At 31.8% G+C, this 13477-nt stretch overlaps 1 protein-coding gene across 4 annotated transcripts in view; it reads right to left on the bottom strand.

Annotated features, from left to right (window-relative positions):
- KIF20B (kinesin family member 20B) overlaps positions 1-13477 on the bottom strand; it is a 145534-nt gene that overhangs the window by 97409 nt on the left and 34648 nt on the right. For 3 of the 4 annotated variants that reach the window (XM_077125379.1, XM_077125382.1, XM_077125380.1), the window contains exons 3-13: positions 10758-10844; positions 10553-10669; positions 8064-8202; positions 7304-7488; positions 5283-5319; positions 4547-4774; positions 3562-3673; positions 2603-2674; positions 2376-2522; positions 1513-1675; positions 652-942 (exon numbers count right to left, since the gene is read on the bottom strand). In XM_077125379.1, coding sequence (XP_076981494.1) covers positions 652-942; positions 1513-1675; positions 2376-2522; positions 2603-2674; positions 3562-3673; positions 4547-4774; positions 5283-5319; positions 7304-7488; positions 8064-8202; positions 10553-10669; positions 10758-10844 — 1578 coding nt within the window. The remainder of the gene's footprint in view (positions 1-651; positions 943-1512; positions 1676-2375; positions 2523-2602; positions 2675-3561; positions 3674-4546; positions 4775-5282; positions 5320-7303; positions 7489-8063; positions 8203-10552; positions 10670-10757; positions 10845-13477) is intronic. The other variant, XM_077125381.1, reaches the window with a different exon arrangement.

Raw genomic sequence — 13477 nt, 5'->3', positions numbered from 1 at the left:
TCCTACACAAAAAGCTTGCTTAAGTGGTAAACCTGAATCATAAGGAAATAATCAGCCAATTCCAGATTGGGGGTATTCTACAAATAATTCGCCTCAACTTTTCACAAATCCCAATGCAAGATTAAAGAAACATAACAATCAAAAGCAATGTGTTTATTAACTTCAGTTGTAGATCATAAACAAGGTGGCTATAAAGAATATTTTAGAACTACTGGAGAACTCTGAATATGGACAGTATAATAGATTATATTATGTATCATTATTAAATTTCCTAGGTATGAAAATCAACCTATGATTTTTGAGAAAAATGTCCTTATACTAAGGAAATATATGCTGAAGCATTTAGTTGTAAATTGTCATTATGTCTGTTATTTAGTTTTCAAATGATTTAGGAAAAGAAATGTGTATTTACATACTCATAGCAAGAAAATTCAAGTATATATGGCAAAATGTTAACAATTAGCGAATTCAGGTAACAGGTAAATGGATGTTCACTGTATCGTCTGTGTATTTAAAATTTTTCAAAGTATAGTGTTGACATGTAAAGTTCGGTGGATTGTTGAAAAAATGAAAAAGAAGGAACCTTAAGAATTGTCAACCCTAACTTCAGAATAGCAAGCCAAGTTTAGAAATAGAGTTCTTAATACTCACTCTGTTCTCCTCTTGGCTAACAAGAGCTTTATTATCCTCTAATGTTTTATCTAGATCTTCTTCAGTAAGTTCAGTTTCCACATTTTGGTTTTCTCTAGCTTTTTCTAGATTCTCAGCCACACCTTCATCTTCCACCAGATCTTCCAGACTACCTTCCCATGAAATGGTGCTTCTTTTTACATTTAATACTTTATTATTTGAATTATTCGTGTCTAGCAATATGTCTTGAGAAGATATGACAGGTCCAAATGATTTCTCTTGAGAGGAATTTAAAGTGTCTGGAACAAAAACCTGTTAAAATATTTTTATCCAATGTGACTTTTAAAACAGAACAGACAAGAACTGCCCACTAAAATTTATTAATTTGATAAATTTAAATCCAAATGACAATTTAAATTTTAAAAGAAAAACTATGCTAACAACCAATCTTCAAAAAGTGAATTGGCATCCTTAAATGAACACTCCAATAAGAAAAAAAACTAACTGCATATGGAAAATACAGGTAAATCTAACTTTCTGGATTAAAAACTCTGGTACTATTCCTAGCAGGGGGCTCCTAATTACCCAGGAATACAAAATGAACCAGGTGATGACACAGCAGACAATTCCTTCCAACAACATTCCTAATCTGTAATAGATGTTTATTATTAACACATATTGTTAAGGTCATTTTAATTCTAACAGGATTATATTTTTAATCTTTCCCCATGTCTTTTGACTTGGTCAAATTCTTTACATTTTAACTATTTGCTAGGTTTACAATAATAAGTGTAAAAAATTCCATTTATTCCAAGAAAAAAGTTGATATTCTAATGATAAGAAAAGGTTTAATAAATTCTGCAGAAGTTTAAATATATTTACTTTTTGTGCAATGGCTGAGAACTTCAATACATTGAGTGTTTCGTCATAGGCAAAACAACATTGGCTGATGTTGACAATCATACATATTTTCCCTTTACCATTAAAAAAACTTTGAAAATAGTGAGTGAGTTTACTTTCCCGGAAAGGCACATGCTGTTGAAACCTATGGACAAAATTTTCAAAAAATTATGAATTAAAACAAATCTCATGAAATCAGGATGCTGATTTTACAAAGAAATTTTACAAAGAAATAATTAATCCAGCTATCATGGACTTAAACTCCAGGTTAGCAATTACTTCTACTTGTAACAGTCATTTTCTGTTTATGTTCTTTTCTTTTAATACTACTATCACCACTATTAATAACAACCCACTAAGCAAAATGTAAAGAAAATCACATTTAATTGGGTCGAGTACTCTGATATATAGCAACTATATAAAAATGCCAGGAAACACCCCATCTACAAAGGGGGATGGCTCACTTATTTACTTAATGTAAAATACTAGTTTATGCAGAACCGACCACATCTAGAAGAACACACAGAATAAATACATTAGTAAAAATAAAGTGGTTTTAGATGCTAAAACAGCATCATGAGAAACATATTACCTTAAGTGTTTGTCAGCAAATATTTGCTATGGATATACTATGTTTTTATTTGATGAGTCACTGGCTTCAACTGACATTCTTTCTTATTTCTACCATATTTTAAAAATTTCCAAGATCTCTGAGTACTTTATACATAGGCATTACATCCAGTGGGTTAGAAACAAAAAACAATTTTCTAAAAATAATAAAGTTTAAAAGTCTAAATATTGTACTAGTTAATATGCTAACAGCACTTACTTTCAGCAACACTTACTTTGACTTTTCACTGTTCTTCAAAACATTAATACACTTTCCAAGAGTCAATAAAGAAGTGTTAATGTTTCCAGTCTCTCTTAACCTTTCACCTTCATTCTGTGTCTTCATGCTTCTTTCTGAACCAGCAAGATCGCATAATGACAATCTGAATTAACAAAAATAATTACTTGAAAAGTCCTTTAAAACAGTTCAAAATAATTATAACTGAAAAAATTCTGAACTTACTCACTGACTTGCATTACACGAGGCATTTCAGAATGTTCAATCTTTAATATTCTAATAGTGAAGACACTGTGACTAAAAGCAAACATATAAAGATGAAATGGTAATTTCCAGTTTTAATTTTTGCATCTGAAATAGGAGTCAAGCATAAAACCCAACCTCCACTTATATCAATTGCAAGTCAAGTCTTGAGCCTCGAGCTATACTTCAAGCACTCTATTTTCCAACCAGCCGCCAGATATTTCAACCCAGTGTTCTGTTACTTATATGCCTGCCTACCTAAAATCAAATAGCTTACCTTTCATCTAATCTACTATCCTTCAAATCTGTCCCTTGTCTTAGCATTCCTACTTCTATTAATGGAATCACGTACATTAAAGTTAAAATTTACTTGCAAGGATCATTTTATTAAGATGTTTTTAAGTACAATGAACCTTTTTTGAATATGTACTCAAAGCAAAGCATTTGAACTATATAAAAGCATATCTGGATCATACCTTATCCTCATGCTCAACAGAGAATGGGGACAGGACCTTTTTCTCCTTTAGAGAAAAGCTGTTTTAAATATCTCATTGCTTAATCTTATTTCCTTTCATTACAAACATCCTTCCTTAGCTCCTTGACAATATGCCTAACTCAGTATGTATTCATGGGGTAAGTGGAAAAGACAGAGAAAAGCCCACCATAAACAACTCTGAAAATACTGAGCTTAGACATTCACACAGAGAACAAAAATAGCTCAGAGACTTCTTGAAAATCAGTGAATGTAATGCTAGGATAAGAAACAGTACTGATATTATAGTGTATCTAATGCTCTTCAGTTTACAGAATGTTTTTATGACTATGAATTAATTAAACATACCAAAGAATCTATTTCCTTTAACCCCCAAATTACTTGTATTTTCAATTAATACAGAATACCCTGCAGGCTTCAGTCTTAAACCACAAGCCTTACTTCTTACCTTCTACTGGAAGCATTGTTCAGTTTTGTGAAAGCAACGCTCTGATGCTTTATTCCTAGTTTTAAAAGTCTATATGCTTCTTTGGAATCAGATACGTGAATCCATTGTAGATCTTTAAAAAATAAAGAGGATATATAAATTTACGAAACATAGGACTTGTTCTACAATGTAATATATTTGAAGGTCTCTTCATGGGGATAAATAAAGAAATCTTTTTTTTAATAAGACACCTTAGGTGGAGTTAATTCAGCTACTCCAAACTGCACTAGAGAGGAGGTACAGAAGAGGAAGATGAAGATATTATAAAGATATTCTAGTATTATTTAAGTTATGCAAGTTAATGTTCTTCAACAGAGTCTGTCAAAAATGAAATTAAAAACAGGTAGGATTCCTTAGAATTAGACACACAGAAAAAAGATGAAGACAAAATTGCCTAGTTATGAGACACTGAAGGCTGCAATTCATTGATGAGCCATGAAATCAAATCTGAATCACAACCAGCATTAAAAAAAAAATGAAACAGAATATAAAAAACATTACAGTATATTTTCATTGTAGTAAAGGTAAGTAATTTTAATGAAACCTTCAAATTGTTAATATTATATATGTGTAGGTATGCAGGTACTAAGTCATGGTGTTGGTAGTAAGTATCTCCTAAGGTACATAGTGACTTAAGGTTGAAGAACAGTTAAGTCATAGCTCCAAAGCCTGAAAACTATTAGAAAGCAGCAGAATTATGTGAATCTCAACAAACACAGCTTTTCCTATCCCCCAAAACCCAATCCCTGGTACTCTAAGACAATACTAAAATAGAACCCTTTATAGTCAAGTGTTAAACATACTTCTCAAAGGACAAACTTTTCTTGCCCTCTCGAAGTTAATAACTAAAATAAAAAATGTAATCTTCCAGTTTACTTTCATACAGTTAAACAAAAGCTCAGAAGGGATCTTTGGAGCAATAAAATAAAAATACTCATTGGCTTACCTTTTATGAAAGAATAGCCCTTTATATCTTGGGAAAGGCGTAGCATTTTTCTCTTTTGGAGCTTGGTTGACACAGGAACAAACAAGTCATAAATACATTCATTATAAATCTCAAAGAAAGAAACCCACACAGAATATTTTATATTATTATCTGTATTTAAGCTAGCTTGTTCACAATCTTTGATGGATTCTTCAAAGTCTGGAATGTTCACAGAGTTTATTAAACTTCCTACAAAAAAAAATTATAAAATTAAGCAACTGACTGAGAATGAAACAAAAGTACAGATCAAGATACCAGGATATAAAAAAAACTAAGCATTCTTAATCTTTTGATCAGCTATGCTATAAACACTTGGGAACAGAGCAAAATATAAACAATAATATCTGGGTTAACCAAAGGTCTGCTTTTTCTTATCTTTTCTTTCTTTTCGAAAATACACTAACAAACCAAATTCAGATTAAATGTGAAGGACAGAAGTAAAACAAGAATCTACTATTACAACTTTCTCTTGAATTCAACATGAAAGTTACAACTACTGAGAGAGATATCTGCTATTTAACTCAAATGAAACTTTATGGTGACAAGCATTTCACAGAAGTATGTATAATTTTCAAGGTATTATTGAGTGTTTCCTTAAAAGAACTGGATTTTAAGAGCAATTTAAAAAGTAAAAACCACTCAAATGAATTTCATATGACTGAAATTTTAAAGATAAAACTGGGAAAGGAAGCCTTACCATAAAAAGTGTCATAACTGTTGTTATGCATAGGAACCTAAAAAAAAAAAGTTTAAAAAAATTGTTTCAGTTAATATTAAATAACCAATATACTAACTACCTATCCAAATAATCACTAACCAAACAATTACATTTGATCCACGCAACTCAATTATCTCTGTTGAGTCAATACTTTCCTAATTAAATAATATATTTTCATAGGAAATCTGAGAAACTACAGAAAAATAGAAAAGTATTAAAAAGAATATCATCATGTATGATATCTGCCACCCAGGAACAATTATTGTTAATAGTTCAATATAATCTCCTCTATTCTTTTCCCTGTACTTATTATAATGTAACTTTTTCTCCCTATAATTATTTCTCATACTGAACATTTAGATTTACAAAATTTTACCAGTAAAACTAATGCTTATATATATATAACTATATATATATATATAAATATGTGTATATTATTCTTTGTCCTAGTTATTTCCTTAGGATATATTCCTAAAACTAGAATTGGGGGGTGAAGAGACAGGAAAAATGTTAAAGTTCTTACTATTCATATAGTATTACCAAATTACTTTCTAGAAATATATTTTACTGTCAACTTAAGACAGTGAACATTTCAATTTTAAACTTTATAATAATTTGATAGGCAAAACAATATTTTGTTTTAACTGGATAACTTCTTGAGGATATTTTTCCATTATTTACAATTTTAATTTCCCCTATGAATTAACTGTGCAATTATCCACTAATCTCCATAATTTGTTACTTTTAGCAACCAGAATCATGGATTCTGAATTTTGAACTCCACTAAGCAACCTTATAATTAGGTACTAATTTTTAAAAATGAATTAGGCTCTTAAACCTAAGTGAGATAATTTTTCACCTTTCAGCCTAGAAACTATTAAATGACCATTGCTGGCCAGAGTTTGAGAAAACTAGCATCATCACTTATTGATGGTATTACAGCAATTTAAGTACAAAGATATTAAATATGCATGCCATTTTACAAAGCTGTTCTATTTCTAGGAATTTATCCTTCAGAAATACATAAAGGCTAGTATTTTTGGAAAAGAATGCTTCCTCACTGAAGCACTATGTAAAATAGCAAAAGATGGGAACAATTCAAATTTCCATCAATAGGAAAATGATTTAAAAACTGATTAAAAAATAAAGAAAGAAAATGAGGTAAGCACATAAATTAACAAATAACAGATACTTGGATTAAGGTAGTAAGATATTTAAGATATGTTAAATAAAAAAGCACATTATAGAACAGTAAGTATAATAAGATCTTATTAAAAAACAAAACTACTATATCCTATATAAAAAATATAAAGGAAAGATACAAAAATATATGCAACCATATATATGACCACATATATGTGCATATATACAGACATATACAGAAAGCTGTGTATGGATTTTACTCTTAAAATTCTATTTTTATAACTAAGCTTCCCTAAAACTTATGTTACTATCTATAAATACATTTGTACTTCTAAAACAAAATAACATAAACAAAAGCTAGAAAATTTAAGAGGAAGAGAAAAAAAGATAAGTAGAAGTTATAATTGTGTATGAATTTTATAAGAGAAAAATAAAAAAGTATTTTTCAATCTGCAAATGGTGGTTTCCTTTTGGGGAATACAATTACAAGAAACTTTTACTTTCTATATCTCACATTCCTTTATATAAATTTTGTGTATACACATTACTTTTACAATTTTAAAACAAGGATTTTTTAAAAACTATGACATAAAAAACACAATGCTATTTCTACAGCAATCACTAAAGACTTCAGAATCATTTACATTTGTATTGTTTAGGCATTCTTGCTATTTGTACAATACAAAATAGAAGCTGTGTATAAACAAGTTTTTAATGGTTTCTCAAAAAACAAAAGATAATAATCACAAAAAAAGATTCCAATATGGGTTGAAAAAAACTGAATTTATAAAAGATCATGATTTACGTATATTTTATATTTTATAATACTTTTTATTATATAAAGAGGTATAACATACCTCTTTAATTTGCCGAAGTAATGCATTTTTACTAGCAATTTCTTCCTTCTCTCGGTTTGGTGATAACCGTAAGTATTCTCTAGATCTATGTGGTTTAAGATCCATCTTTGTATATAATCTTTCCTGAAGACTATCAAACAATACATTAAAAGTTCGAGGTAGAATCCCAATATTTTCTTCTGTGCCTGGGGAAAGAATTTTTGTTTTATATTCTCTAAGTATTAGGAAGGAGAAAACTTTCCTGAGCCTTTAGTAAGTATTCTTTTATACCACCAATACGCAAGAGGAAACAGCTAAGACAAAAGTGAAAGAAGGGATTATTCAAAAGTTTTCCATCACTTTGGTCTTCAAAGCATTACTGACATGATATCAACTACTATTCTTAGGCTGAATCTGAAATTTTACATTCAGATCAGGTAATATTATTAAGATTTTTAATCATCCACTATCAGAAAGTATACAACTAAAATGAAATATAACATATCTCCCTGGTTATTGATGCTTAAACCTCTGTGCCACATCAATGCTTGTTCTCAATTTTCATTATCATCTTATTCTCTCTAATATGAGTAAAGAAGTTCACAAGTGAATTAAATCAATCTGAATTAAGAGCCATCAGCAAGACACATTCAATATTATTATTATTAAAAATGAGCAATGTGTAGTAGGTGATAGAAATATAGCTACATGCAAGCATTAGGAAAGTCTGAGTGAAAATTATTCTTTTTCCTTTCTAGCAAAAACAAAGCAATTTAATTACCTTGAAATGTATAAGTTTTTCCTGAATTGGTGAGCCCATACATAAAAATCAGCCGACTTTGTCCTTTTAAGAGGTCTTTCACAGGTTGCATAATACAACCCTGAAAAAATTCCTTCTGTGTAGTTTCTGGGCCATAAACCTAAATAGGCATTTTAAAAACAAATATTTTTAGAAATTTCATGATAATATTCAAAATGAATTCTACCCTCTCATGTTTTAAAAATTTAAAAGAATAGTTTTAATAAAGTCATTCTTAAAACAGGTGTCATATTCCCACTCCCAAAAATATACCTGATAGCTTAACTTCTTCTTACCAGAAAGTTTTAAAGACAGGACTTTAACTCAGCCAAGCAGTTTTCATCAAAGTTTTGGAAAAGACCATTTATTTAAAATTTAAAAAAAAACAAGACAGTAAGAACTACATAGTGATTCATTCACTTCCAATTATATTTACAAAACTGAAATTATTTACAGAACTGAAATTTGAGGGAAAAAAAATCACTGCTGTGTAGCTTGAAATAATGTGTGTACCATAGAAAAGCCATGTTTTAATACTAATCCCATTTTGTTAAGGCAGCCATTTCTTCTAATCCCTATTCAGCAACGCATTTTTGAAACTGTGATTAGATCATCTCCCTGGAGATGTGATTTAATCAAGAGTGGTTGTTAAAAGCTGTGGTATACACATATGATGGAATATTATGCAGCTGTGAGACAGAATAAATTTATGAAGTATGTAACAACATGGATGGACCTTGAGGACATGAGATTTTGTGGGTTTGTCCAGAGTGATGCCCTGATAAATCCCAGAGTGATTTGAACAGTGAATAAAAAAGTATAAAGTGCCTTTTGGGGAATGGTGAGAAAGGGGGAAACTTCAACTTCCCCAAATTGAATTCTTGATATTCTCAAAAGCAATGTGACAACCAAAGCTATAGGCTGAGCCCCCAGTCTTGGGGTTTGTTCATATGAAACTTAACCCCACAAAGGATAGGTCAAGCCTACTTAAAATTAGGCCTAAGAGTCACTCCCAAGAGAACCTCTTTTGTTGTTCAGATGTGGCCTCTCTCTCCAGTCAACACAACAAGCAAACTCACCACCCTACCCCTGTCTATGTGGGACACGACTCCCAGGGGTGTGGAGCCTCCTGGCAACATGGGACAGAAATCCTAGAATGAGCTGAAACTCAGCATCAGGGATTGAGAAAAACCCTAGAATGAGCTGAGACTCAGTATCAAGGGATTGAGAAAACATTCTTGACCAAAAGGGGTAAGAGTAAAATGAGACAAAGTGTCAATGGCTGAGAGATTCCAAACAGAGTCAAGAGGTTATCCTGGAGGTTAGTCTTATGCATTAAGTAGATATCACCTTGTTATTCAAGATGTAATGGAAAGGCTGCAGGGAACTGCTGGAAAATGTAGAGCTGTGTTCCAGTAGCCATGTTTCTTGAAGAAGATTGTATAATGATATAGCTTTCACAATGTGACTGTGTGATGGTGAAAACCTTGTGTCTGATGCTCCTTTTATCTACTTGTCAACAGATGAGTAGAACACATGGAATAAAAATAAATAATAGGGGAACAAATGTTAAAATAAATTTAGTTTGACATGCTAGTGATCAATGAAAGCAAGGGGTAAGGGGTATGGTATGTATAAATTTTTTTCTGTTTTCGTTTTATTTCTTTTTCTGAACAGATGAAAATGTTCCAAGAAATGATCATGATGATGAATATGCAACTATGTGATGATACTGTGAATTACTGATTATATATGTAGAACGGAATGATCAAAATAAGAATGTTTGCATTTGAAAAAAAAAAGAGTGGTTGTTAAACTGGATTAGGTGGAGGTATGTCTCCACCCATTTGGGTGGGGCTTGATTAGTTTCTGAAGTCCTTTAAAAGAGGAAACATTTTGAAGACTGAAAGAGATTGGGAGAGAACACAACGACATAGCCACAAGAAGCAGAGCAGCAACCTTTGGAGATGAAGAAGGAAAATGCCTCCCGGGGAGCTTCATGAAACAGGAAGCCAGGAGAGGAAGCTAGCAGATGATGCCATGTTCGCCACATGCCCTTCCAGATGACAGAGAAACCGTGACTGTGTTCACCATGTGCCTTTCCAGATGAAAGAGAAATTCTGTGTTTGCCATGTGCCCTTCCACTTGAGAGAGAAACCGTGAACTTCATTGGCCTTCTTGAACCAAGGTATCTTTCCCTGGATGCCTTTTATTGGACATTTCTATAGATTTGTTTTAATTGGGACATTTTCTTGGCCTTAGAACTGTAAACTAGCAATTTATTAAATTCCCCTTTTTAAAAGCCATTCCATTTCCAGTATATTACATTCCGGCAGCTAGCAAACTAGAACAACCACCTAAACTCTAAGTGTCATAAACACAAAAATGTATAGTTCATTATATACATTTATATAGCAATTTAGCCTAAGTCTCTTTCACCTAAAAAAAATCAATTATATAATGGTACTTACCTTGGAAAAACTGAATTTCTGTGCCATCTGTCCAGTGCTTTTTTCACTTAATCGACCAAGTGTGCTCAGAGGATCTTTCAACAGAACAGTCTGTGAATCCTGAATATATATACAGCCCTAGGACATATATCCAAATAAACAGAATATTGGTGCTTGCCCATTTAATGGAAGGAAAATATTAAATTCTAATTAATTATACACAAACCTCAGACTCACGTTCCTTTTCTGATTGTGTAAATGGTCTTATTCGAAGGCAAACTTGGAGATAATCTTTAGATTCCAAACTGCCTGTCTTAAGAAGAAAATAATTGTATTAAAAAAATACAGAATATAGTATTTTGGAGATCATCTTTCTTTAAACTAGCTGGTTATTACATAAAAATCTCACATTATAAAGAATCTCAAGCAAAAAGTCAATATTTTGTTTTAATCATATTATATGTTTAAAGAAAGGCTCAACAGATCTTTAAATAAAATAAAATTAAATATACAAAACATTCAATTTCCTATACCTTCTGTATTTATACATGAAATTTAAGGCTTTAGTACCATACAATCCTAATCTTTACATGTAATCTTAATGGGGGTTTAAGTGAAAAAATAGAAACTTTAGAAAAACAATCATGTATAGCCACAATATGCTCTTAACCCAAATGCTGAATTTCATCACGCACTCAGCATTGTTTTGGTATGTAATATTCTTTTTATTGATTACTTTGGGGAAAAAATAGGCTTAGCTCATTAAAAAATTAATTAATTTTCTTAATTAAAAAAGAAAAACTTTGATAAAATGGAAACAACTGCTTGAAAAACACAACTTACCAAAGAAAGTCATCAAAAATCTTCCTACAAAGAAACGCCCAGGGCCAAATGGCTTCCCAGGGGAATTTTACCAAACATTACAAAAAGAACTAACACCAATCCTGTTCAACTCTTCCAAAAAATTGAGGGAAAAGGAATACTAACTCATTTTATAAAGCTAACATTACTCTAATACCAAAACTGGATAAAGACTACAAGAGAGGAAAACTACAATCTTCCTAATGAATATAGATGTAAAAATTCTCAACAAAATACTTGCAAATTGAATCTAACGGCACATTAAAGAAATCATACACCATGACCAAGTGGGGTTTATACCAGGAATGAAAGTGTGGTTCTACACAAGAAAACCAACGTAATACAACACATGAACAAAAGGGAAAATCACATGATCACCTCGACTGACGCTGAAAAAGCATTTGAAAATATTCAGCATGCTTTTAGAATGAAAGCACTTTAAAAGGCAGGAATCTAAGGAAACTTCCTCAATATGATAAAAGGCATATAAGAAAAAAACATAGCCAGCATCATATTCAATGGTAAGAAACTGAAAGCCTTTACCCTAAGATCAGGAATGGGATAAAGACACCCACTGCCACCACTATTATTCAACATTGTGCTAGAAGTTCTAGCTAGAGGATTCAGGTAAGAAAAAGAAAAGGCTTTCAAATTGGTAAGGAAGTAGTAAAACTTTCATTATTTGCAGATGACATGATACTACACTGGGAAAATCCTCAGAAATCTATGACAAAGCTACTTAAGCTAACAAATTCAGCAAAGTGGCAGGATACAAGATAAATGTGCAAAAATCAGTAATATTTCTATACACAAATAATGACCTGAGAGATAATTAAGAAAAAAATTCCAATCATAATAGCAACTAAAAGAATCAAGTATCTAGGAATAAACTGAATCAGGAATGTAAAGGACTTGCATGCAGAAAACTACAAAACATTGCTAAAAGAAATCAAAGACCTAAACAATTGGAAATACATTCCATGTTTATGGTCAGGAAGGTTAAATGTCTTAAAGATAGCGGATCTTTAAGATAGCCTTCCATGTGGGAGACCTCGGTTAGATTCCTGGACCATGCATGACTACCACCCCTGCCAAAAAAAAAAAAAAAGACAGGTATCAATTCTACCCAAACTGATTTACAGATACAATGAAATAGTAATAAAAATTCCAACAACCTATTCTGAAGACTTGGAAAAGCAAATTATCAAGCTTATTTGGAAGAGCAAGGAGCGACAAATAGCCAAAAATATCCTAAAATGAAAAATGAAGTGGGCTGGCTTACACTTCCTGATTTTAAAACTTATATTGTAAGGCCACAGTGGTCAAAACAGTATGGTATTAATTCAGCAGGTGAACTCCCTCCCTCCATACTATGTGGGATGACTCCCAGAGTGTAAACCTCCTTAGCAACGTGGGATGGGATGAGCCAGGATCCAGCATCATGGGATTGAGAAAGTCTTCTTGACCAAAGGGGAAGAGAGAAATGAGAAAAAATAAAGTTTCAGTAGCTGAGAGATTGCAAACAGAGCCAAGAGGTTATCCTGGAGGTTATTCTTATGCTTTATATAGCTATCTGTTTCTAGTTCATGGAATGTTGGAGTGGCTGTAGGCAAGTACCTGAAACTGTTGAGCCTTGATTCTTGAAGGTGATTGTATAACAATAGAGCTTTGACAATGTAACTGTGATTTTGAAAACCTTGTGTCTGATATTCCTTTTATCCAGGGTATGGACAGAATGAGTAAAAAATATGGATAATAAATAAATAATAGGGGGGATAAGGGGTAAAATAAATTGAGTAGATTGAAATACTAGTGGCCAATGATAAGGGGTATGGGGCATATGAGTTTTTTCTATTTATTTTTCTGGAGTGATGCAAATGTTCTAGAAATGATCATGGTGACGAATACACAACTATGTGATGATACTGTGAGCCATTGATTGTATACCATGTATAAACTGTATGTGTGTGAAGATTTGTCAATTAAAAAAAAAAGCCATCATGGTATGGGCACAAAGACAGACATATTGATCAATGGAGTCAAATTCAGAGTTCAGAAACAGACCATCAGATCTATGGCCAAAAT

The sequence above is a fragment of the Tamandua tetradactyla genome, chromosome 13 (genome assembly GCF_023851605.1).
Source record: "Tamandua tetradactyla isolate mTamTet1 chromosome 13, mTamTet1.pri, whole genome shotgun sequence".
Taxonomy (NCBI): Eukaryota; Metazoa; Chordata; class Mammalia; order Pilosa; family Myrmecophagidae; genus Tamandua; species Tamandua tetradactyla.
Note: the sequence above shows the minus strand (reverse complement) of the source record. Positions and strands in the feature narration are given on the sequence as shown.